Raw genomic sequence first — 22549 nt, 5'->3', positions numbered from 1 at the left:
ATCAAACAGTTTCAGATTAACAACATGATACATTTGTTACACGCCACTCCCAAGTGGCATCTTCTGACATTTAGGTACATTACGTGCAAGTCCGCCACGTACCACAGAGCTGTCAACATGACACGTAAAGTTAGCTTGCTAGCTGGCTATCTTACGCTAACATTTGGTTAAAAACCACACCGTACTAGCGTTACCCAGTAGCCTGTACCTAGCTAAACTTCCACACATGTAGCGGCTTAAGATATATGTCAAGTCAACTGAACAACCAAATACGTACAAACTTCGTAAAACTTCGAGTGAATCGATGTCCATTGAATCACTACTCAAAATCATAACAGGACGGTCACGTGCTGAAACGTCTGACGTAGCAGTTATCGCGCTCTGCTGTAGTAGATGTAGAGCTTAGTGGGGTGCATGCTTCCTCTTTTCTTACCTCTACTGCAAATTTTTGGTGTCGATCCATTACACAATCGATCATTGTGATCTTTACTTCCCACAATAATTAGTGACTATAACAAAACACATTTTTCAGCTTTATATGTATTTTGAAACTGAGTTTTCTTTCGAGACCTGCAATGTATATCTGCTTCTAAAGCACTTTGGATCTGTTTCTGTTGTTTGTATGTGTTTATAGGCCGTCAATAAAATAATCTCGACGAAAAGGTTCAGACATTTTTCATAGTGACTGTTTGAGGTATAGATTTTAATGTAAAAACAATCATTTATCTTTAAATTTCTTTTTCTATTTTTCTGTCCACTGCTTCTTGGCTCTTTCAACGCATTTGGGAGAACAAAAAGTTGTGTTATCTTTCTCACAATTCCTGTTTTTCCTAAAGATACAGTCTTTGTTGTAACCAATTCCTAACCAATCGATATAAGTCCTTTTCTCCTTCCTGTGTTCAGCCGCCTCACATACAACTCACAATGAAAAATTAAATTATTTTATTTATTCGTACAACATCTCTATGTTGTACGAATAAATAAAATAATTTAATTTCAACCAGAGCTCAACCAGAGAAGAAAAAAGTTATTTATATTTTTTCCTCAAGACTGTATTATAATTTAAACGTTAGGCTCAAGTGGCAAACTACCCGTTTCAACTACAAATTTACAAATCAATCAAATTTTGCAATTTCTTTCTTTTTTGTCCATTTCAGTCAACTTCCCTCAGTGACCTCCTTGTTTATGCTGCAGTTGGTTTTTGGCGTTGAATGGATATTGTCAACCATTTTTCTTCAAACATTATATTGATCATCTTTAAGAAGTTATCATTACAAGGCAGCGAGAGAGACAGAAAGGCAGGAGAGTTCAGGTAAGAGTTGGATTTTAAATAGAGGGCTCTGTGTGCGGGCAGGCGGAGATGAGGATCCAAATGCAGGACTCAAACACAGAATTTTAACTCAAAAGCTCAGCTTTATTGCTGGAGAAATTAAAACATGAACTGAACAAGGGTAGTGAACACGAAAATACTGAACACAGTATAAAACACACAGGCATAATCCGACGGTACAATGCAGCACTGAGCAAGGGCAAACACAGGGCTAATATACACAGGGAAGTAATCGGGGAATGGAAAACAGGAGGGAGACACAGCTGGGAGAGATTGGGGCTAACGAGTCAGGGGATCGAAGCTGGACACACTGACACAATCCTTCAAAATAAAACAGGAAACAATACACACTAAACTAAGACACGGACAGAGAGAGACAGACTAGACACTGAACTAAACCAGCAAAAAACATGAGAACACAAAACCTAAGAACTAATCCCTAAACAAGAAGAACTAAAACATAGATTAATAATCATCATCATCATAACCAACAAAAGCACCACAAGAGAATAAGAAAACTATCCATAATGCAAAAACACACCAAAACATAACAACTCAAAATACTGGGTCAAACTGACCCAGAACCGTGACAGGTAAGGAGATGTCATTTCAGGACTTAAACCAGACTCTAAGAAATTGCTGTGTCTAATTTTGCGATGCTGCGAGTAACAAACTGGGTTGAGTTTGGAGGTTGAAGAGGAACTTTCCCTCGCCAGGCCGACAGCCGTCTGTGTTTATCTCATGCAGCGCAGGGCTAAATTTAAAATTATTAAATACTTAAGACAATGTATATTCTTCTATGACAAAAAATACAAGTGTTCATTTAAGCAAATAAACAGAGCCGTAAGAGATGTTTTTCAGAAACTGTTGTCTTTATTTTGATTTGCAACTAACAAATTTTTTTTAAATTTGTAGTTTTTGTTGTGCTCTCTATTATGTGAACCCCTCACCTAATTTGTTATGTTTTTTAACAAATTAAACCCCAACAATCAAATGATCCCCTGTGAGCAAGCACTAGGCACGGTGGAAAGGAAAAACTCCCTTTAAACAGGAAGAAACCTTTGACAGAACCAGGCTCAGGAAGGGGCAGCCATCTGTCGCGACTGGCTGGGGGGTGAGAGGCAAAAGAAAAGAAAAATGAGAGCACAAGTTAGCTAAATGTTGTCTAACATAAACCACTTATGGTTTTCTGGACTGTGGATGAAAAGCAGTCCATCATTACTAGTCTTTAAAAAGGGACTAATCGATCACCAAGGTGGCAATATGGCTCAACGAGGCCATAGACAGAGTTAAATAGGCAATCACTGTTAAGCACTGAAAAGCCGCAGTAACCTGCAGCTATAATAAGGCCTACTGCAGCAACACCTAAACCTATTTTAAGTAGGCGTTTAGCACCATGACACCATGAACCACTACTAGTCGGAACCACGTCAGGAGATGGTTCTGAGACAGGAGAATCAAGCTCCTCGGGTTCAGGAGCAAGATTCTGCTGTGTCGGGACCACGTCAGGAGATGGTTCCAAGGCCGGAAAAAAAAGATCCTCGGGTTCAGGAGCAAGATTCTCCAAGGCCGGAAAAAAAAGATCCTCGGGTTCAGGAGCAAGATTCTCCAAGGCCGGAAAAAAAAGATCCTCGGGTTCAGGAGCAAGATTCTCCAGCTGCAGAGGTTCACCAGTGATGTTGTGAACAGCAGCTAATATTTTTTCTTCCTGTTCCCTTCTCAGCTGATCCTTAAGATTATTAATTATTTCTCCTTTAATTTTAAGATGTTCATAAAGTTCATCTATGAGATCTTCGTTATGAACAATCTTGAAATTTTGCTTTTTGACTTTTTCTTCCAGCCAAAATATTTGCAGTGTCTGACTTTCTGTTGTGTTCTCATGCATTTTAGCCTGCAGAGATTCCACCTGTGACTGCTTATCATCCAGTGTCTGTCTCACCCGGCGCTGAAGAGTACAAATTTCTCTTTTCAGCTCAACTGTGAGTTCTATCTTCCGAAGTATTTCTCTATATTGTTTTTCTATTATCTTTTCTTTTTTTATCATGTCATGGTGCATTGTCTGAACATTCTTTTCCTGTTCCTGGAGTTTAGCCTCCAGAGATTCCACCTGTGTCTGATTTTGTTCAGCCTGAGCCTTCACGTGTTTAAGCTCATCTCTTGACTGATGGAAATTATCTTTATAATTATTCTTTTTGAGCTTTAGGGTGCTCAACTTCAACTGGAGTTGTTGAATTTTCATTTGAAGCTCCATAAATGTTTCGTTTGACATTTCTTTAAACTCTTAATGCAAACTGTCGACAAGAAAAAATGTCTGCTTAATTGTTTAAGTTTAAAAACAGTCCCTTTCTGAAAGGTTTCTGGTTTGTTAAACACAACTCGCTGTTTCTGAAAATGTTCCAAGTAAAACTGTGTTTGCAAAGGTGAAGAGGGGCTATTTATAGACTTTTGTGGCAGCGAATTTGACGTCAGCGCTCTTCGAGCCTTTGATCCTTTGTTCGATCACAGGATCACATGACAGCTGTGCGTAATTCTGCGCATGCTCAGAGAATACCCATTGTGATGCACGGTTTTGTTTTGTTTTGAATTTTTTTAAATACCCTGAAAACAGTCCAAACAGTGTTGCCAACTTAGCGATTTTGTCGCTATATTTAGGGAGTTTTCAAACCCCCTTAGCGTCGTTTTTTTTTTCTAAAAAGCGACTAGCGACAAATCTGGCGGCTTTTTCTGGTGTTATTGGAGACTTATTTATGACGACTTTTGACGTGAAACCGCTGTTACTCTCAACAAGCAGCGGGTGCTGCCGTGGGCACATCGCTCGTGCCAAAGCGCTCACAGGCGGAGGATAGTCCTCCTCCAGCCGCTGTCAGGGCAGGAGATGTTCACGTGCGTCCAAACTGCAAATGAATCGCGCACGAGCAAAGCCGCCGCTCCCGCACTGACTGTAACGCAGTCAATTCTTCTTTTACTGTTATGCTGTTTTGTGGATCACAAGGTTTAAAACTACTTGTAAACACACACACAGTAACTCCACCCTAACCTGCAGCTGCAGCGCAAATATCAACGAAAATTGTTTGTAAACGTGTCCTGGAGTTTACAGGTGCAGACAGTGCAACAGCTTCCAGGTCATTTATTCTGCCAATATGGCAAGAAGGTCATAACTGCTTCAAGCACTGTCTATATCAGGGGTAGGCAACGCCAGGCCTCGAGGGCCGGTGTCCTGCAGGTTTTAGATCTCACCCTGGGTCAACACACCTGAATCAAATGATTAGTTCATTACCAGCCCCCTGGAGAACTTCAAGACATGTTGAGGAGGTAATTTAGCCATTTGAATCAGCTGTGTTGGTTCAAGGACACATCTAAAACCTGCAGGACACCAGCACTCGAGGCCTGGAGTTGCCTACCCCTGGTCTATATGATCTGGTCAGAGAGGCTGACTGCATCACTGCTGATGATGAGTACTAGCGGTTCTGAGACAGGAGAATCAAGCTCTTCACGTTGAGGACCAAGATTCTCCTGTGTCGGGACCACATCAGTAGATGGTTCTGAGACTGGAGAAACAAGCTCCTCAGGTTCAGGAGCACTACTATGGCAATTTCCCACATGCCAAAGCAACGGAGGAATGTGCTTCATTTGAGCACGATGTAGCCAGATGGGCTACTCGCCTTCCGTTTTTTTTCTTCTCTCTCTCTCACTCTCTCTCTCCTGCGCTCGTTCTTTTCGCCGCACAACTCGGTTAATTGGGAACCCACCTGCACATTGATTGCACGGTGGCGCTAGCCCGTATAAAGCTAAGCCGATGTTTTGTTGGATTATTTCCCTCCATTTAGCGCAAAACAGCAGTAAATGCTGGCGTACTGCGACGGACTGCTCAGCAAGAGCCGATTATATGACAGCTACAGGTATGCTCTCGCTTAACCTCAGATTCCCTCCGAATACTGGAATTTGTGTTCATAACAGGACGTGGCCATTTTGGCCACGAACAAGCTGAGAGGGAGTTCTTTTGTTTTTCTGTCACTGCACAACAACAAAGATGCATAAAATTCATTGATACTGTTAATTATTGCTAATGTAGACCGCTCATAGTTGTCCAGGATTGTCATGTAACCTGCGAGCCCACAAATCCCATTATTACAGTGATGACTGCAAACACGATCTGAATGTTTAAGCTCAGAATGTTTGAAAGTACACACTAAAGAAAGTGGTTACATTTCTCAGTTTGCTCTCATTAACATTGGAGAAGAGCGGCTGTGAGGCTTGATCCTGCACTGTGAGTGTTATGCCTTTTGGTCAAAAGTCAGTAGTTGGTGCATAGTCTGATTAAGTTACATAAGCAAAGTGATAAATGAGTTCAAAGTTAAGAAATATATTATAAGTGATTCATGCTAACAGTTAAAATGTATGGGTTCGTAATTTGCTCAGAGTGAGAATTAGAGCGATCTTTGTATTGTATGTGCGGAAATGGGAGCAAGGGAGCGCTCTGATTATTAACCTATCTTTGAGGTATTTTCTCCGTTAATGCCGTGAGTTCATGTACACGCTAAGAGTGCCCTACACGCTTGTACCTTGGGAAACGTTCGTCTTTGCGAGTATTAATATGTTCAGAGATAACTTTTGTCTTTACCTGGAGTGAACTGCGATGCTAATGTAACGCACGTGTTAAGCTAGGCTAATCAGTAAGTTTGTCATTAAGATGTGTATTAGCTAGCAATTTATTTTCATTTTCTGTATGTTTCAGTTACAAATAAGAAATGGCAAGGAGAAGCCTTGAGAGATAAGGCTTTAAAGGATCTTCATTAAAAGCAAGAAAAGCAAGCATTGTGTGGAAGATCTCCTCTATTTTGTTCGCTAGCTGTCTAGCTTCATATGTGTCGTGAGGGCAGCATAGTGAGGCTGCACTGACTTACAAAGCTTGCTCTACCCTAGGCAGTTCAAACACAGAACACGTCTTTGTACAAGCACAAGACACAGCAGGCGCTAAATAAACTAGAAAAGATTTGTCACCTGAACAGAGTTTGTGTGGATTCTATCAGTCATGTGTTAGCAGGGTGAACAGCAGTGGGCTGTGTTTATTCCTAGTGAGTCCAACTTCTTTACCAGCTTCTGGGGAAGTTGAGATATAGAGAGATATATATATATATATATATAAAATAAAAAAACCAGGAACTTTTCAGATCAAAAGGTGATAAAGTTCAGATTTTTTTTTAACAAACTCTAATGTTAGATCTATATGACACAGCCTTGTACCCTAATTGTGCCCTGTCACTATCAAGGCCATCTTATTTTGGATTTCGAAGTAAAAGCCCTGTGAATCTTCATTTTTGAACTACTCTTTCAATGACTTACTAATGCTCTTAAAAGCAAAAGTCGTATTTCCAAATACTATTTGAACTTTATATCAACACTTTCCAACCACAGTCTTTTTCACAGTAATACCATATCAATATCAAGTCAGTCTGATTTTGCCTTTCATAGTAATGGCCCTTTGAAATTGCCGATATTTGACTTAATCTTCTAACGATTCAAAATGCTCTAAAATGAAAAATTCTTGTTTCCACAGGGTAATTCCACTTTAGATCAACAGTATACAGACCCACAGTGATACCATATCAATATCAAGTCATTCTGATTCTGCTCTCAAAAATAAAAGCCTTTTCAAATTGTCCACAATTGACCTACCTTTCAGTGATTTCAAAATGCTCTAAAATGGAAAATTCCAGTTTCCACAGGATAATTTCACTCTGTATTTACAGTATAAAGCCCCACAGTGATACCATGTCAATATCAAATCAGTCTGATTTTACTTTCCAAAGTAATGGCCCATTGAAATTGCCCATATATGACTGACTTTTGTAACGATTTTGAAATGCTCTAAATAGAAAAAAATCCTGTTATCCGCATATTGTAGCATCATCCATAACTGTGTCCCAATTCAGGGGCTGCATTATGGGTAGTAGTAGTAGCAGCTAGGCTAGTCCGTTTCTATGGTAACGTGCAATGTAAAGTTTCGTCGTCACTTTCTTTCTATTAAATATCTCTGGTAACGTTTAATATTGCTGATATCGCAGTAAGATACTCGAACCTTTTTTCCGTGACGGTTTGGGAGTGTGTTTAAAATAGGACATTAGGGTGACAATAAACAAATTGTGGTTTAACTGAGCACAATTACTTCGTTTAGATATTAGGCTTTAGCTAACTTTTGGCTAGTTTAGCTATAGCTAGCTAGTTAGCGAGCATAATTTCTGAAAATGGTAGTATTATAAGGTTCACCTAACTGAACAAATATGGGAAATAAGATATGATGTTCTCGTAATTTGGAGCTATCCAGACACTAATGACATTTGCCAGTGTTTTTGTTAAACACTTCAATTAAACATTGACATGGATAAGACTAAGATTTGCAGCAACCGGCGCAATAGTAAGTGTAATTTCCGTTTACTCCTCAGGCTCTTTCATGTATTTGTGGAAGGACAAATGTATCCCTGACTGGCTATATTACATTCTTCCGTTTTCAGCTATTAAGACAGATCTCAGTTTGCTGCTGGAGTGTCTCAAGTTTCAGATGAAATGCCCCGATTTACAGAAACAAGCCCTTCTCACTATTCATTCAATCTGCGAAAAGAGAGGTAATAATGAACAGTCAATGACATAAACGTACTTTCAACTTGAACTGAACCCGAACACATCTGTCATATGAATACATGTATTTAGTGAGATATTTATATAGCATAAGGTCTTGACATGGTAACTGATGACTGTCTCACTTTAAATTGGGAATATTTCAGAGGATAATGTGGACCTGCTAAGAGAAATGGGAGGTGTGGCATTTGTGTATAACCTCTCCAAATCCAGCATTGTTCATCCAGATGTTAAGGAGACTGCTCTCTTTACACTTGGCACACTGGCAGAGGCCAACGGTAGGCACGTCTGATATTTGTCCAATCTAAGTTCAGGGAGGTTTTTTTTTTTTTTTTAAAGGATGCAGTTTCTGGAATCTTCCGATAATTACGTAACATTCTCACGATGGGACGATCAAGCATCGGAAGGAAGAAATACCTTCCCCCTCCCCCAAAAATTAAAGGCAGCTCTGTGGTCCTTAATTGATATCCAACTTGTGCTTTATGTGTGTAATATGTGTTTGTGTGATATCTGGTATTTATTAAGTGTTTATTAAGTGTAAATTTTTTAAAATAAATTATAGTTTTAAATTTTAACAACATATAATTTGTCTTTCATTTTGTTAGTCTACTGCAAGAATTCTCTGTGCAAAAATGAGATATTTGCAGACCTTGCTGATTGTCTAATGAATGAGGACGTCCCGCTGAAACAGAAGCGACTCTCTGTTTATTTGCTGCTTGTGCTGGTAGCCAACAACAGTAAGATCAAATTCTAAAAAGACAGAATAAGTTTAAGCTACAGGACTGGATCACACATTTATCTGCATGTTTATCAGTCACTTTACTCTATATGGTCTGGTTTATTTGGAAGCTCATTAAATTTATTCCATATAACTAGAGCAAAATATAGCATGAATCTCTTTTTTTAGTTCTGAGAGCATGATAATGTTTGCAACCTTTGTCTGACTTTGTTTTATTGTAGAATTAGGACAGACTTTGGCTCAGAACAGTGGCTGCCTGGACGTTCTACTGAATCTCTTCAGGTATTTCTCATTGCTGAAATCTCTTTTGACCAAAGATAATTTTTAATCACACCACTTGTAGTTACAAAGAAAGGAAAACAACATCAATAAAAACACTCATTTGAGTCCATGTAAGGTAAATGGTATATATTTTGCAGGGCCACTTTCCCCATCTCCACAGAAGCCACTTTCCAAGCAGCTAATGCTACTCAAACTTACCAGCTTTGGACGTCTGTGTCTAGTGCTCTTTGTGGATGTGTAAACAACCCTCAGAATGGTAACATGAGATTTGTATTTTTCTGTCTTGTTCAGATAAGGTGAAATGTAAAATACAGATTTTCTTGCTATAGTGGCAATTAAATGTTTTTTTGGGGTAAGCACAAAAGCTGTTTTTTTTTTTTTTTTTTTTTTTTTTTTTTTTTTTTTTTTGCTCTGTTATTTCTTTCTTTTGTATTGCAGAGGAGGGTCAGCGTATTTGTGTGGCAGCGTTTCCTGTGATTAAAATCTGGCTTCAGCAGCTTACTTTTCCACAGACTGAAATTTTTCAGCCAATATGCACATTCATAGCAATGACAGTGGCCAACAACTGTAAGTGCTGAAACTATGTTTTTGTTTTTTTGAAATGTAAAACATCTTAGTTGATCCTGAAATGCAAATGATTAAATGTTCTTCACTTCTTTCTTTTGGCAGCCTGTGTTCAGGAGAGTTTTTCTGCCTGTGGGGGATTAGAAACTCTCGCTCTTACCCTGGGTCGTCTAGCTTCTGCTGCAGATACGAGCTTATTGTCTTGCCAGCTTTCTGTCATTATATCCAAGACTCTGTCAGCTTGCATCACTGATAACTGTGCGAACTGCTCACGAACACATACACATGCACCCTAAATCCACAACTGAATAACCAAAGTATTTCCTTCTTTATTTACAATCTCTTCTTTGTAGCTTCTCTGGCTTCAGGTCTGGCGCAGTATGGCGTGGTCTTACACCTTTTCTCTTTGCTGGCTAGTCCACACTTGGACCCAGAAGACAGGCTTCCTATTTTACTAAGCCTTGGTTACTGCACTGAGGCCTCTGGTGCGACTGCACTATATATTTTTTTTTTTTTTCTGCTTAAAATATATATTCCAATTTATATCATAACTATGATATCTTGCATAATGCACATATTGAGAGCACAGTGTTCCTTTTTTAAAGATCATAACACACTGTCCATGCATTTCACAATTGCACTGTGCTTATTTGGTTCTACAGAAAAGCACCAGTCCCAGCTGATATGGTGTGGAGGGCTCCCCATTATCATAACTTTACTCACAGAGGATTCAAGTGAGGAGGTTAGGAGGGCTGCTACATTCATATTGCAAACTTGCAAAAAGGCCAGTAAGTCAAAGCAGTTTTATTTTCCAATAATTCTGTATTCCTATGTATTTTCACATGTCACAGTCACTTTGATATTTCTGTTTAGCTTTTAAGTTACTGTGTATCACAGCAGTCTATCTTATATAAATTTTATTTGCATTATTTGCCTCTGTCTTACATTTAAGATAACTGGCATGTATATAGTATGCAAAACATAAGAATCTGCAGTATTTGCCTTTTCTATAAAGCTATGTGCTCAGGAGTGGGTGATCCGATAGCAAAACAGGCTGAAAATGTGGAAGCCCCTAAACACATTGAGGAGATCAGGAGTTCAGCCAGAGAAATGCTACACAGGATTAACCTGCTAGAGAAGAGAAGGGTGAAAGTTAAACATGCATCAGACACATGTATTTGCCAAGTCTGACCAGATCATATCATGGTGACTCATGATGTGTACTTATGTTGATCTTCAGGATGTCGAGGGTAAGCAGGAAGACACAGGTCTACCAAATTCACATGAGGGGCGAGACCAAATATCTCTACCAGCTTTAAATCTGCCACTGCACATACCACAAAATGAGGGTGTTGAAACTGTCCCCAGAAACATAACTGAGAGGGGGAATAATGGTGAAAACAAGGAATTGACCTCTGGGTTAAGTTCTCACAAAGAAACCAGTGAAGGTGACGTCAGGTGTTCAATGTGCAAAGGTACTGGAGCGCTCATGTCTTCTCATATCCTGCCACTAGAGGGAGCCAGTAAGCAACTTGAGGCAAACAGGTTAGTGGAGTGGCTCTGCATCTGTTATTTATCAGAAAAAAAATGAGGGTGAATGATAAGATTTTTTTTTTTTTTTTTTTTTTTTTTTTTTTAGTCAGTGGTTTAAGCCACTATTTCCAGTGAGGTACACAAAACCAAGCGAGATTAAGTGTATTGAAGGTAAGAGACACAGTATCACTTATTTTCACTTCCAGGCACTAGAATTACAGTATTTAGCTATATGCTCAGACTGCCTTTACTTCCTCACCTGGTTCCCCCAGTTAACTCACCTGTTTGCACTCTGCAAATCACTCCCTCAATATATACACATATCTTCCCAACATTTAATCTCTAGATTGTGTGTTGTCTGATACCTGAGCTTACTGGCATTCTTTTACTCAGTTAATCCCTGTGAATGTTTTTTTTTTAACGTGTTCCTGGTGTTTGGATTTTGCCTTTTTATGCAATCTGCACAAGTCTCTGCCTGACCTTTTTTGTATCAGACTGATTTGTGTGTATGGGTGTGTGTTTACTTGCCTCCTGTGTCTTACACTTGGATTTTCAATGAAAAGGACTTTGACATTTTCAGTAAGTGTATAGTATGTGATGTTTTCCTAAATGTGTTTTATGTTTAGAGTTACAGCATACTGATATGAAGAACGTGATCAAAGCCCCAGTCCCTTATAGTCGTTGTGCAGGTAAGAAATAGCACAGAAATCCTATTAATTTTGTATTATTAAAGGCAGAGTTTAAACAAGGACAGTGTTCGACAGCCTTTACTTCTCTATATCTTTGCAAACACGAGTGTCTCTCTTAATAAGCCTCATTTCAAAATAGTTATGACGTGTTAAAGTAGGACCATACATTTAAAGTTCTGGTTAAATGTACAGGTAGGCCTCAGTCAAACAGGCATAGATGGGACCCACTGGCATCACTAGTGTGAAATTTGTCGCAAAGAAGTATACACACTTTTCCCAATGGCCCATCTGTAGACCTGCGAGAAAGAAGAGATTTATTTCACAGCCTCCACTTGCTCCTGATGGTCACCAAAGTACATTTGTTTCTTGCTTCTGGTATATATGTCCAGGTTATCCTGGGGACTGCATCATAAAGCAGCTCGATCCCTTCAAAAACTGCAACGAAGGAGTAACTGGAAAGGCAACTGTACTGAAGAGCTCAGTCACTCTTTGTGGGCTGTGACATTCAGTTACATTTTTGGGGAGGTTGACATGAGGTTATAGTGTAGGTTATGGTGTGGAGTTTGGGAAGTATTTGTGGTTATGACATAAACATGGTTTACAGAAGGAGTTAAACAGAAGTATAAATCCCATGTCCTCCTTTCTCCACATAGCCTGTGTGTTACCTTTTGAGGAAGTGACCAGTCACACTTTTGAGTCTCTCCAAAGCTCTTGCCACCAAAGCTGTGACAGGCACAAGGTTCTCAGAGAGGCCACCAAGCACTTCAGAATGCATCACTGCAGGCTCGTGTTTGAGAAGGAGCACCAGGATCCCGCTGAGGCTGAGAGATATTCAACAGCAGAGCCACAACAAACCTGCAAAAACTGGACTGGTAAAAAGATTCTCCATATGCACAGAAATCCAGTTTATCACTGGATTTCTGTGTATTTACAGTTAACACTAATAGTTCCTGTAGGTCCTAGGTTTGCATTTTTTTTTGTTATATTAAAAAATACTAAAAAATACTAATTATTGTTAGTTTCCTTTAAAGGCCTTGCTGCTAATGGATAGACAGAGTTTTCAACATGTTTGGTTCAGAAGGTGATGCACTACCTGCTTTATCACTCAATTAGCATCAAAGTTCAGCAGAAAAATTATTTTCCTCAGTGACCACAAAGGGTGCAATTGTTTGCACTTTGATAGGCGTTTGTCATTGGGTAATCTGCTCTCTGTAAATCACACACTGAGATTCTTTGTCTCTTAGACAGGGTCGAATTAGTGGCAGCATATGTGATTTCAGCTAACCACATTTAATGGTTGAGTAATGCCCACATAATCTCTGAAGTTTTCTTATTAATTTCTTGCATTGGTAGTCTTGCAGTGTCTTGCAGGCACTCTTCACTGTTAGTGTGAGAGAAGAACTGAAATGCATGGGTGGAGCTTTACTTTACCTTTGAACAGTATTTTATTGTCATTGTGTGAAAGTTTTTCTTTTTAATCCCTTTGTATCATATTTGATACATGAGTTTCTGACACCTTTATCTCATCAACATGATCAATACTTGTTGATCAATACTTATGGACAAAACTATTTTTTTTTGTCTAAAATTGACATTGTTGTTAACAAGAAGGTGTCAAAAACGCCCACTGTATCAAATATGATACAAAAAAATATAATTAATATATAATAAAAATATATCATACCCAACATGATATAGCAAAAAAAGTGGATTTTGTTATAAGGGTTAATAAACATCTCAGTTCCAAAAAAATCAGAATTTTCTGGCTAATTTTTGATGGGTTGGGTCTTACAGGGTTAAGTTGAAATAAAAAATGCTTAAATGTAAAATTGTTGCCATGTGTTGCTAATAAAATGACTTTCTACTCCACTGTAGGACCTTCTGAAGGTGAAGGAAAGGTAATTAACAAGAACACTCTGCCTGAACACCGATGGAGAAAGCACAATGGTAAGAAATTTACCACAAACACCTGAAAGCACTGTTGCAAATGAGATTTTGTAAATCTAATATACGAGCTATTTTGAACCCTTTGTGGTAATTATTTTGTATCAGAAATGCACCAGTGCAAGTACAAAAAAGAGCTTTTGCCACATACTTGGCACCAGTCACCTGGTAAAGGTGAAGACATTAACACAAAAGTGTGCCTGGACAACACGCAGTGTTTCCCAACTGTGTAGTTCACTGTGGGGTCCATTTGTGCCTGTGTGAGAATGGTGCTGCTAATGTGCAGCACTCTCAGCTAAACAGACTGAGACTGAAAATTACTTCATTCACACCTGGCCTGGAAACCAGGTGCCCCATGATTCCTCGAAATCCATAGCAGTCTTCTAAGAAGCCACAGTTTAAACTGTAACCTTCTATTATTATGTACTCTGTTTGTTCTGTAGAAATCAATTCAACTCACAAGTCTCAGTTTCCGAGGTTTAATATACCTACTGCTGATATAACAGCACTGAGTAAAATGTATGTTGTTGTTTTTCCTTATTTTTTTCCACCACAAACCCTGAACACATTTTGAGCTTTGGGGTGAGAAATATAGTTACGCATTAACTGACAAACATGACAGCTTTTAATGTGTCACCATTGGTCCAGTGCCAGCAAGAGCGTGCAGTTATGGATTGATTGGCAAACATGCCAGATGTTGATGTGTCACAACAAAACCACCGCCTCTGAGGGCATTTGGCAAAATATGAATTCACAAACATAAAAGATGTTAATAGTCACCTCAAGGTACTTTATATTGTAAGGTAAGGAACTTACAATAATACAGAGAGAGGCCCAACAATCAGATGACCCACTATGAGCAAGCACTTTGTGACAATGGGAGTGGTGACAGTGGGAATGCATGCGTGCATAGGCATGTGTCCCTGAAACAAAGAGTTTGTACTGTCACACCTTATCCTAGCAGTTATCCTGTAAGGGAATAATAATAATATATAACAATAATAAATAATTATTGGGGGGGGGACAACAACATTGCTTTATGGTAGCAACAGTAGACATGCACTGAGAAGATTTTCAGATGAGGCAACAACTTTGAAGCAATAGTTTCTCCATTTATGTTGCATCAAGTAATAACTGCAAGAGCAGTGGCAAATAATGCAGAATGACCCTTCTAACTTTTGGTTTTACTTTACATGTTTTTTACCACCACCAAGGATTAGCATTACAGTTTAGTTTTCGGTATAAATTCTATGGTGTGTGGGATGGTTAATGTCACAGAATTATGTGATACAGCGATAGGAACATAGAAACAAATTCAAGATAATAGAAAGCAGCAGGAATGTCCTGAAAGATAAAGAAATTGAGCAGTTGCGAGCTGCTGTGTTTTAGGTGTAGGACATCTATATGTATAATTTGTAAATTAATTTGGTTGTCTTTTTCTTTTTAGGCGTCACATTGGTTCCACTACAAAGAAGAGCTAAAAAGACAACATTCGCCTCTCATAACAGGACTGGTATGAGATGTTTTCACAAAGCAAAAGTTTAATTATTTAGTCCTGCATTTCTGCCATAATCAGCAACACAGATCCCATCACTCCTCTCTTGGCCCTCCTAAAAAGGGAGAATCCTCCTGAAGATAGATATGCAACATCAGATAGGGGTATTTACAGCTGACTATTTAACTGTGTGAATGTTATGATTGAGAGCCTGTGGTGGGAGCTGTTCTCTGCAATGTGTTCCTGGCAGCAGACAAACCAAACAGCAGAGGGAATGTTGAACTGCAGCCAGTGTTCTCACAGTGCAGGCCGGGGCTGGTTCAAAGCAGCACAGCTGCATTAAGCTGTTTCACACTCTGTGTAACACTGTGAGAGATTAAGGCGGATGCTTTTGTGTCTTGCCAGTGACGCTGTAGTGAAACTAGAGGGATTGCAGTGTTTTGTCAGTTTGCAAGTTTGCATCATCTCAAAGGTTGTGTAGCCCAAGAATTGCAGTAGTGTTGCAAAGCAAGGGGCACTGTTTCATAGTGCATTCTCTCTGTGCTGTCACACTGAGATTTACTGTTGTTTTTTTCCATCTCAGCTCCAGCGCTTACTCTGAGTCCATTCTTCCTTAGATTTTTCCACTGTCATCCATTTTTCAGCATGTTAAACTATAATACCGCCCCTCCTGCTCTGTCTTCATCTTTTTTTACTACAGCTTAGTACTACTATGAAATCAGTCCTAGGCAAAAAGAGAAATTATCTTGCATATTAAATCTGGGGCAATTGAATATATAATGATAAAACAGGAGTTGTAAAGCTTTGTCTTTTCCAGTAGAGGTGCAGAGATGATTTGCAGTACTGATTGTTTTCTCACCTTTTGTTGGAGGAGGGGAAAAGCATCTCCACTTTTAACAATAACTTTAAATGTAATTTAAACACACTGTCAGCGAATTTACTGAAATTCAGCTACACAAATATATGAAACTAGATGCAACGCTGGTGACACACAACAGAAATCCACTGACCTCTGTTATCATTTAATGTCATTGTATTTGCTGATGGCTGTATACAAACTGAATATCAGTGATGTTTAGATTTAACTAATAAATCAGTGCATCCCTGGTAAACATGCTTTCACGTGCTGTGTTTCAGATATTGAGATGGGAGGGAGGAGTGGTCACCATAACAATCTGCAGAAGATTGGCTTGGATCACAGTTCCACTGTAAGTTTTCTATCAGATATGTTTTTGGATGTCGAGAAAAAGCTTTATTGTCATAATCAGTATTGCATCGTAGTTATAACAATAATTGAAGATAAAGGGCAGATACACACAGTAGAGTTTCAGTTTACCAAAGCGCCTTTTATCCCTGACAGTGCTTTCTGTTATTGGTGCTTGCATTATTTTGCAATAGGGACAGCCCATCAGAAAGCGAAGATAATCCCGTTAAGAATTAACAAATTACCATTGCTCATCGAGATGTGTTGAAATCATTTTAAATGTGAATAGCATGCTTTGCAAAATGCAGATATTAATGGGCTGAAACCAGTGTGGTCTGTGGATGCTGGTTACAGGCAACTTGGCTGGATTGTTTTCAGTATGAATAAATGGAAAAAAGAAGAAAAAAAACAGATGTTTTGAAAACATTTTCCTCTTTCTTTATTATATATGTGATTAACCGTGGCTTCAGTAACCAGGCCAATTTTTGATAGAAAATGCTTTAAAAGTTACTAAGCACTGAGAGGTGTGGCAAATGGATGAACGTGTGCATGTGCATACATGTGCACATGTATGCACATGTCTCTGGCTGTCTTTGTTTACTTTTCTTACTTTTTTTTGGCTTCAATACTCTTAGAAAAGGAAGAGAAAGGACTTCAGCTGTGAGGAGGTGGGTTACCTGCTGTCTGGAGTAAAGACGTATGGCTTCTCTTGGAACTTAATCTTGTGGTCATATCCCTTCCAGCCTGGGCGCACCAATGTTGACTTGGCCAAGAAGTACAGGCGACTAATGGTAAAATCCTTAAATTAAGTGTTTTACAAGTTACAGTGGCCTTAGAAGTTTTGAGCACAGTGTTACTTATTTCCAAACTCTAAAGGGATGACATGATTTACAAAATGCACAAAGGTAATTTCATACTTTCTAAAAATTATTTTGAGTAAATTACTTTTCCCCCCCATTCATTAAAAAATTCCCAAAACAAATTTCATCACCTGGTGTTCAGGAAGACCTAATTTGGCCAATTTCATAAATGTGTTTTTTACTCACCCGAAGTTTTTTCCCTTAAAAGCCTCTCCTTCAGACAGAACCTCTCATGAATCTGCATATACATCTCTTCTGATGATGTTTATTTGCAGAATTCTCTCAATGAATAACCTCTTCAGGAGACAGGCGAGGTTTTCTTATGACTCTTTCATGAGGTCATATTTGTGCAGATGTTGCTGCAGTGCACCACCACTCCTGAGTCTACTAAATCTGACTAGAAATGTAATCCTACTGCCATAGGATCAAAAGTTTTTGTTTTATTGGTCTTGTTGTTTTTCATCATTAAGTTGATCTTTCAAACCTTTTGAATTATGTAAGTGTCAGTTTTTGACTAGGGGTGCTCAAACTTTTGAATGCCACCAGAACCGCTAAACTACACAGACTTTAATTAGCTTCATTTGTCTTTTTGCCTTCAGAAACGTAAGGCCCAGGATGCCAGCCGTGCAGATTCTTAATCCTTGTTCAACCTAGGATTTGTTGATCAGCTGACTGGATTTACCTGTGAGGCCTTCATTCTCACTTCAAAAAACATTTCAATAATTTTTTTTATGATCTCCAGCAGTATATATTCCTTATATTATACCTGGTGTACTAATTTTAGTGATTTGTGGTTTCAATGCAATATTGTCTCAAACCTGTTTGAGTTATGGTTTGAAAATGAAAATATAGCTGTAGATGTTATTTATTTGTGATTATTTGTTCATGGTTTATGTTCATTTCTTTGAGAATGAATTGTGCCCGAATTAAATTGATATTAAAAGGTAGATTTAAGCGATGCAAAAGCACCTATTGAATAATTACTATATCGTACCGCATAACCGTCTATCAGACTAACTGGCCTTTGAACAGTGTGTTCAGATAGTCAGTATAAGTATAGTTTTCCACATATTTATTTTTCTGTATCTTAGCTGTTTTTAGTCCAGGTCAGATTTACTGTATGGCAGTTTGGATAAAATCTGGTCATTAAAATGACTCTTGTTATTTCATATGCATATTAAAGAAAGTGGTGTCTGTTTCACCAGTTATTAACCGGAGTTGTTTTCCATAAAGTTTTCAGGTAAAACAAGACTATTTAGATTATGTCTGATTGCTTCTTTTGCTTAGACCCTGTTAAGGCCTTGACATAGAGCATCACAGAAGCAAATGCCAAGTCCTGCTTTCTTTGTTTTTGTGCTTCAGTTCACAGACAGGAAATCAACAAGGGGAGAGGGGACTCAGGTCAAGCACTTTTGTTTATTGAGCTGAAAGCCTCTGGTATGACAGGAATCACAGTGCAAATCAAACTGCTTATCTTTCCCAGTGTGCCTCAAGAAGCAGCTCAGTCTGCAAAATGTGTCCTTTAAAGCTTAGCTTGACTGAGATCATTGTCTAGAGTGCCTCTCCCATTCTGTGGGGACTCATCAGTGTGTTGCTAAAATCATGGGTCTTCCCCATTTTCCATGCCCTGGGGTGTGGGCTGTAATAGTTTGAGACCTCATATAATAATGGAAGGGTGAAAGGGAATTTTTTACTGGTGATAGTTATACCCTGGCATTAAGCTTTTCCCGTCATTGATTTGTATTTCTGTTGAATTGGCAAAGTAAATGTGCAAATTATTGCTTATTTACATTTGCAAGTACACCCTCTTTCAATTCTAAGCTTTTGCATATCAGGATATTTTTTTAAAAATCATCCAGTCCTTACCATGTTCTAAAATTTCTAAAAAATACAACAACCTACAACGAAAAACAACACAACATATTACACTATATTTATTTAACAAAAAGCTAAACTGCAGAAGTGGTATGTGGAAAAACTAACTGCACCCATGTAGCTTGTAAAACCACCTTTAATAACAATAACATGAAGTAATCATTTTCTGTATGACTATCAGTCTTTCACATTATTGTCGAGGATATAAAAGACTGATACATGGCCTTACATGTGACTCTAGACTGATGTACAGAGGAGTTCACTGTCGACTTAATGGCTGCAAGGTGTCCGGATCCTGTAGCTGCAAACTGAGCCCAAAATTACCCCTCCACCACTGTGCACGTGGAGATATCCACAGCTGGGAAGATTGGAAACAGTCTTAAATGTTTTCCACTCATGAAAAAACGGGCAATGCTCCAAACCAGCACTATGCCAAAATCTCTGCTTTTATAGAGGTGCAAACATTTGCTAATTAATCAATTAATCAAATGTATTTGGTTAGCAGCACCTGTCGGCTGCTTTTCACACACTGCTTCTACATTGTGGTTTAAGCTTGTTATGATGTAATATCTGAGGTTGTGGTTACCCAGTTATAGGTTATGTTTTATGACCTGATAAATTAAACCACAGAATTGCAAAAGCGTGTGCTTTCTTTCCACATGACTGTAGATTAAAGTTTTAAGGCATTTAGGAGTGGCCTCTCATACCAGTGTCCTGACTACTCAGACAAGATTTTGGGATAGCAATGTAGTGAAAGCAAGGGGTGAAAGCAAGGGGAGGCATGTGAGGAACAGATTTCTCATGGACTGAAATGCAGTCACACTGAAGACTTTTGACCCAGGCCCCATGAAAATCTCCTTCCTCTGGAAAGAATGTGGCCTAGTCTCCCCCCTTTCTCCTCCCTCCTCTGATGTCCTCTCTCCCACGAGACAGTGAGAAGCTCCAGTCCCTCTTAAATGAACTGGGATTTGCTACATAGATTTCTATTGCCATTTGCAGAGTGCCCCGTACATGTAGTAGTTTGTCAAACATGCCCAGAGTATCTCCTATTTTTCTTCCCCCACAAAAATCTATTCCCAGAATCTTCAGTGTGACCAGATACTATAAAATATACCTTTGAAAAACAGGGAGCAAGATTTTGATGTGTAAATGCCAGTTTATTGTCAAAGGCAACTACTTGACATTGAAAATTCATTTATTTTATTTAAAATTACATAAGATGACAATCATTCTGATTAGTGGATTATTGAAAATGCCAAGTATTACTATGTTAATTCATAAATGTGTAGTAGATACTCGTAACCAGTTGTGGAATGCACATGCCGTTTCCAGCTGAAGTTGCATTCTTTGTCCTTTACATTTATTTCATTAACCTTCTTTTCATTTTTCTTTTTGTTGCTATTTTTTTTTTTAAACAAAAAAGAAAACTGCTCAAATATATACAAGACACATTTAATTTCTGCCTGGATCTTCACAGATGAAGATCTCTGTCTAATAATGAAGCATTCTAGGTCACTCTTCTTTCCATCACAACACACACATGTACACACACACTGCTTTTTGGCACCTTTGGTTCATTTAACATTAAAAAAAGGCTCTATTGGCATTAATGTGGGTACTTGGGTGAGACAAACCACTGTTTTTAGATCCATACACAATTTAGATTTAGAGGGTTTCACTTCCTTCATGAATCCTCTGATGGATTCACATCAGCTCAGTAGATGTGCTCATGTCTGTGATGGGAGTGTCATCAGGGACATTGACATCTCTTGGAATGAGGTCACTGCCAAGGTCATTTCCTCTCAGCTCCGAGTTCTTTGGGGTTTCACTAATGCTTTCCTCGTTGACATCACTTCCAAGCTTCTCCAAACTCTCTTCAGCCTCCACCTCCATCGGCTTTTCCAGATGCGCTTCTGCTGGCTTCTCTGGCTCAAGCATGGAAATGTCAGCAGCCTCATCCCCATCTTGGCATTCCTCACCAGCTGGGAGGTCTGATGGCTCGTCTGGATTGACTGGGACAGGGATGGGATCTTGGGAGGGCGCGAAATCAGGGGAACCAGAGTTGGTCAAAGGGGGCGAAGAAAGAACCGGTTCATGGAGAGACTCTTGTGTTAGTTGATCCGGCTGCTGCTCCAGATGCTCCACTGAGGGTGGTGCTGGCTCTGAGCTGGGCTGGACTATCTCAATGTCTGGTTCGGAGTCAGGAGCAAGCTCAGCTTCAGCAGCTGGTTCTGAAGGTGAAGGTGTGCTGGCTGAGACCTGAGGTTCAGGTTGGACTGGGGCTTCCTTTACCATAGGTGCTGGTTCTGTATCATTTTTCGGGGCTGAGGCACTGGAAGCCTCTGCTTCTTTAAAATCCGCGACACATTCTTCATTGGGTAAACATGCCACTGGTGTCACTGGCTCTCCCACCACCACATCTAGATCCTCCGTTTTGGCGGCTTCGTGAGTCTGTGTAACTGCAGAGTCGTTTCCTGGCTCCTTTGTGGTCTTCTCTTCAACAGCCACAGTTTCATGGGTGCTGGCTGGGGTTTCTCGCCTTCTGCTGAGCCTGTTTCCCATAATGAGCCTGTACAGAAAGTCAAAATGATAATAATAATAATAATGCCAAGAGAGATGCTTATTTGACTGGTGGAGATGAAATTTGAGTGTTTTAGTACATTATGTTATTCTTCTTTGCACTGTGTGCTCTATTTTTTCTGAGAAGTCTAAATATATTTCTGGAGAGCCCAAGGACCAACTAAAGCTGTTGACTAAAGCACTTGTTTGATTAATCCTTTACTTCCTGTACCCTGATATACACACGCCGACCACAAAAAAACAAACAAACAAAAAAACACTCTGGACACATCATGACCTGTGCAGTCACAACTTTTGACCACTTCATAGACTTTCAGTCAACATCCCCTTACTTAAAAAGGTCAATTAAAGTCTTCAGATTCATTGTTGTTTTGTCTTTCTTAGATTCTATAAAATAATATGTTCCAGTCGCTTATAAAAACGAAGCATAACTCACATAACTAGTATTATGCGCTACTAAAAAAATGCAAGCAACATAAGTTAGGCAGTAAACATTAATATTTGGTGATCGCGAAAGGAAAAACAAGTTTTGCAGACGACCCCGCCTCCCTGTCGCGGTGCTCAGACTGTTAAATTGTATCCAAATGGTAGAGAAGGAGCAAAAACACTGTGGTTAAAATGTCTAGGAGGATAATAGTATTTCACCAACCTTTGTACTTTTGGCGTTGCAGCAGGTCTATATATATATAAAGTTGCTGATGACTCTTCGTGGAGGAGACTGCTTGTTAAACCGCTCGAAGTGCGCACAGCAGAGAGGAGCTGAGCCCTGCACAGACTGCTGAGGCGCACATTCTCCGCGTCCACGGCGCGCGCTCCAG

General features: G+C 39.2%; 3 protein-coding genes across 13 annotated transcripts in view; 1 reads left to right on the top strand and 2 right to left on the bottom strand.

Annotated features, from left to right (window-relative positions):
- pdp2 (putative pyruvate dehydrogenase phosphatase isoenzyme 2) overlaps nt 1–6350 on the bottom strand; it is a 12045-nt gene extending 5695 nt beyond the window's left edge. The window contains exon 1 of one of the 4 annotated variants that reach the window (XM_076885723.1): nt 6332–6350. The gene's annotated coding sequence lies outside the window, so the exon portion shown is untranslated. Of the gene's footprint in view, nt 1–102; nt 253–277; nt 405–6331 lie in introns of those variants that run through there. The other 3 variants (XM_004553305.3, XM_023152489.3, XM_014407876.4) reach the window with 3 other exon arrangements.
- terb1 (telomere repeat binding bouquet formation protein 1) lies at nt 4997–20560 on the top strand. 8 transcript variants are annotated; one of them, XM_076885718.1, is made up of 21 exons: nt 4997–5229; nt 7843–7953; nt 8113–8244; nt 8572–8703; nt 8927–8987; nt 9125–9243; nt 9426–9554; nt 9657–9809; nt 9905–10036; nt 10214–10339; nt 10567–10697; nt 10792–11096; nt 11191–11255; nt 11711–11773; nt 12427–12645; nt 13649–13720; nt 15165–15230; nt 16350–16420; nt 17052–17084; nt 17160–17207; nt 17876–20560. In XM_076885718.1, exons 1-21 carry the CDS (start codon nt 5127–5129, stop codon nt 17912–17914), a joined length of 2310 nt encoding a protein of 769 aa, XP_076741833.1. In that variant the 5' UTR covers nt 4997–5126; the 3' UTR covers nt 17915–20560. The 8 variants fall into 8 exon arrangements, with proteins under 8 accessions (XP_076741833.1, XP_012775104.3, XP_076741834.1 ...); XM_012919650.4 differs by having other exon boundaries at nt 4998–5229; nt 17052–17207; XM_012919649.3 differs by lacking the exon at nt 4997–5229 and adding an exon at nt 6561–7745 and having other exon boundaries at nt 17052–17207.
- LOC101475661 (uncharacterized) lies at nt 20288–22549 on the bottom strand. The gene is made up of 2 exons (XM_004553315.3): nt 22381–22549; nt 20288–21720 (listed from the first exon to the last, which is right to left on the bottom strand). The coding sequence occupies exon 2, from the start codon at nt 21711–21713 to the stop codon at nt 20856–20858; it is 858 nt and encodes a 285-aa protein (XP_004553372.2). The 5' UTR covers nt 21714–21720; nt 22381–22549; the 3' UTR covers nt 20288–20855.

The sequence above is a fragment of the Maylandia zebra genome, linkage group LG7, assembly GCF_041146795.1.
Source record: "Maylandia zebra isolate NMK-2024a linkage group LG7, Mzebra_GT3a, whole genome shotgun sequence".
Lineage (NCBI taxonomy): Eukaryota > Metazoa > Chordata > Actinopteri > Cichliformes > Cichlidae > Maylandia > Maylandia zebra.
This window is presented reverse-complemented; position numbering and strand designations above follow the sequence as displayed.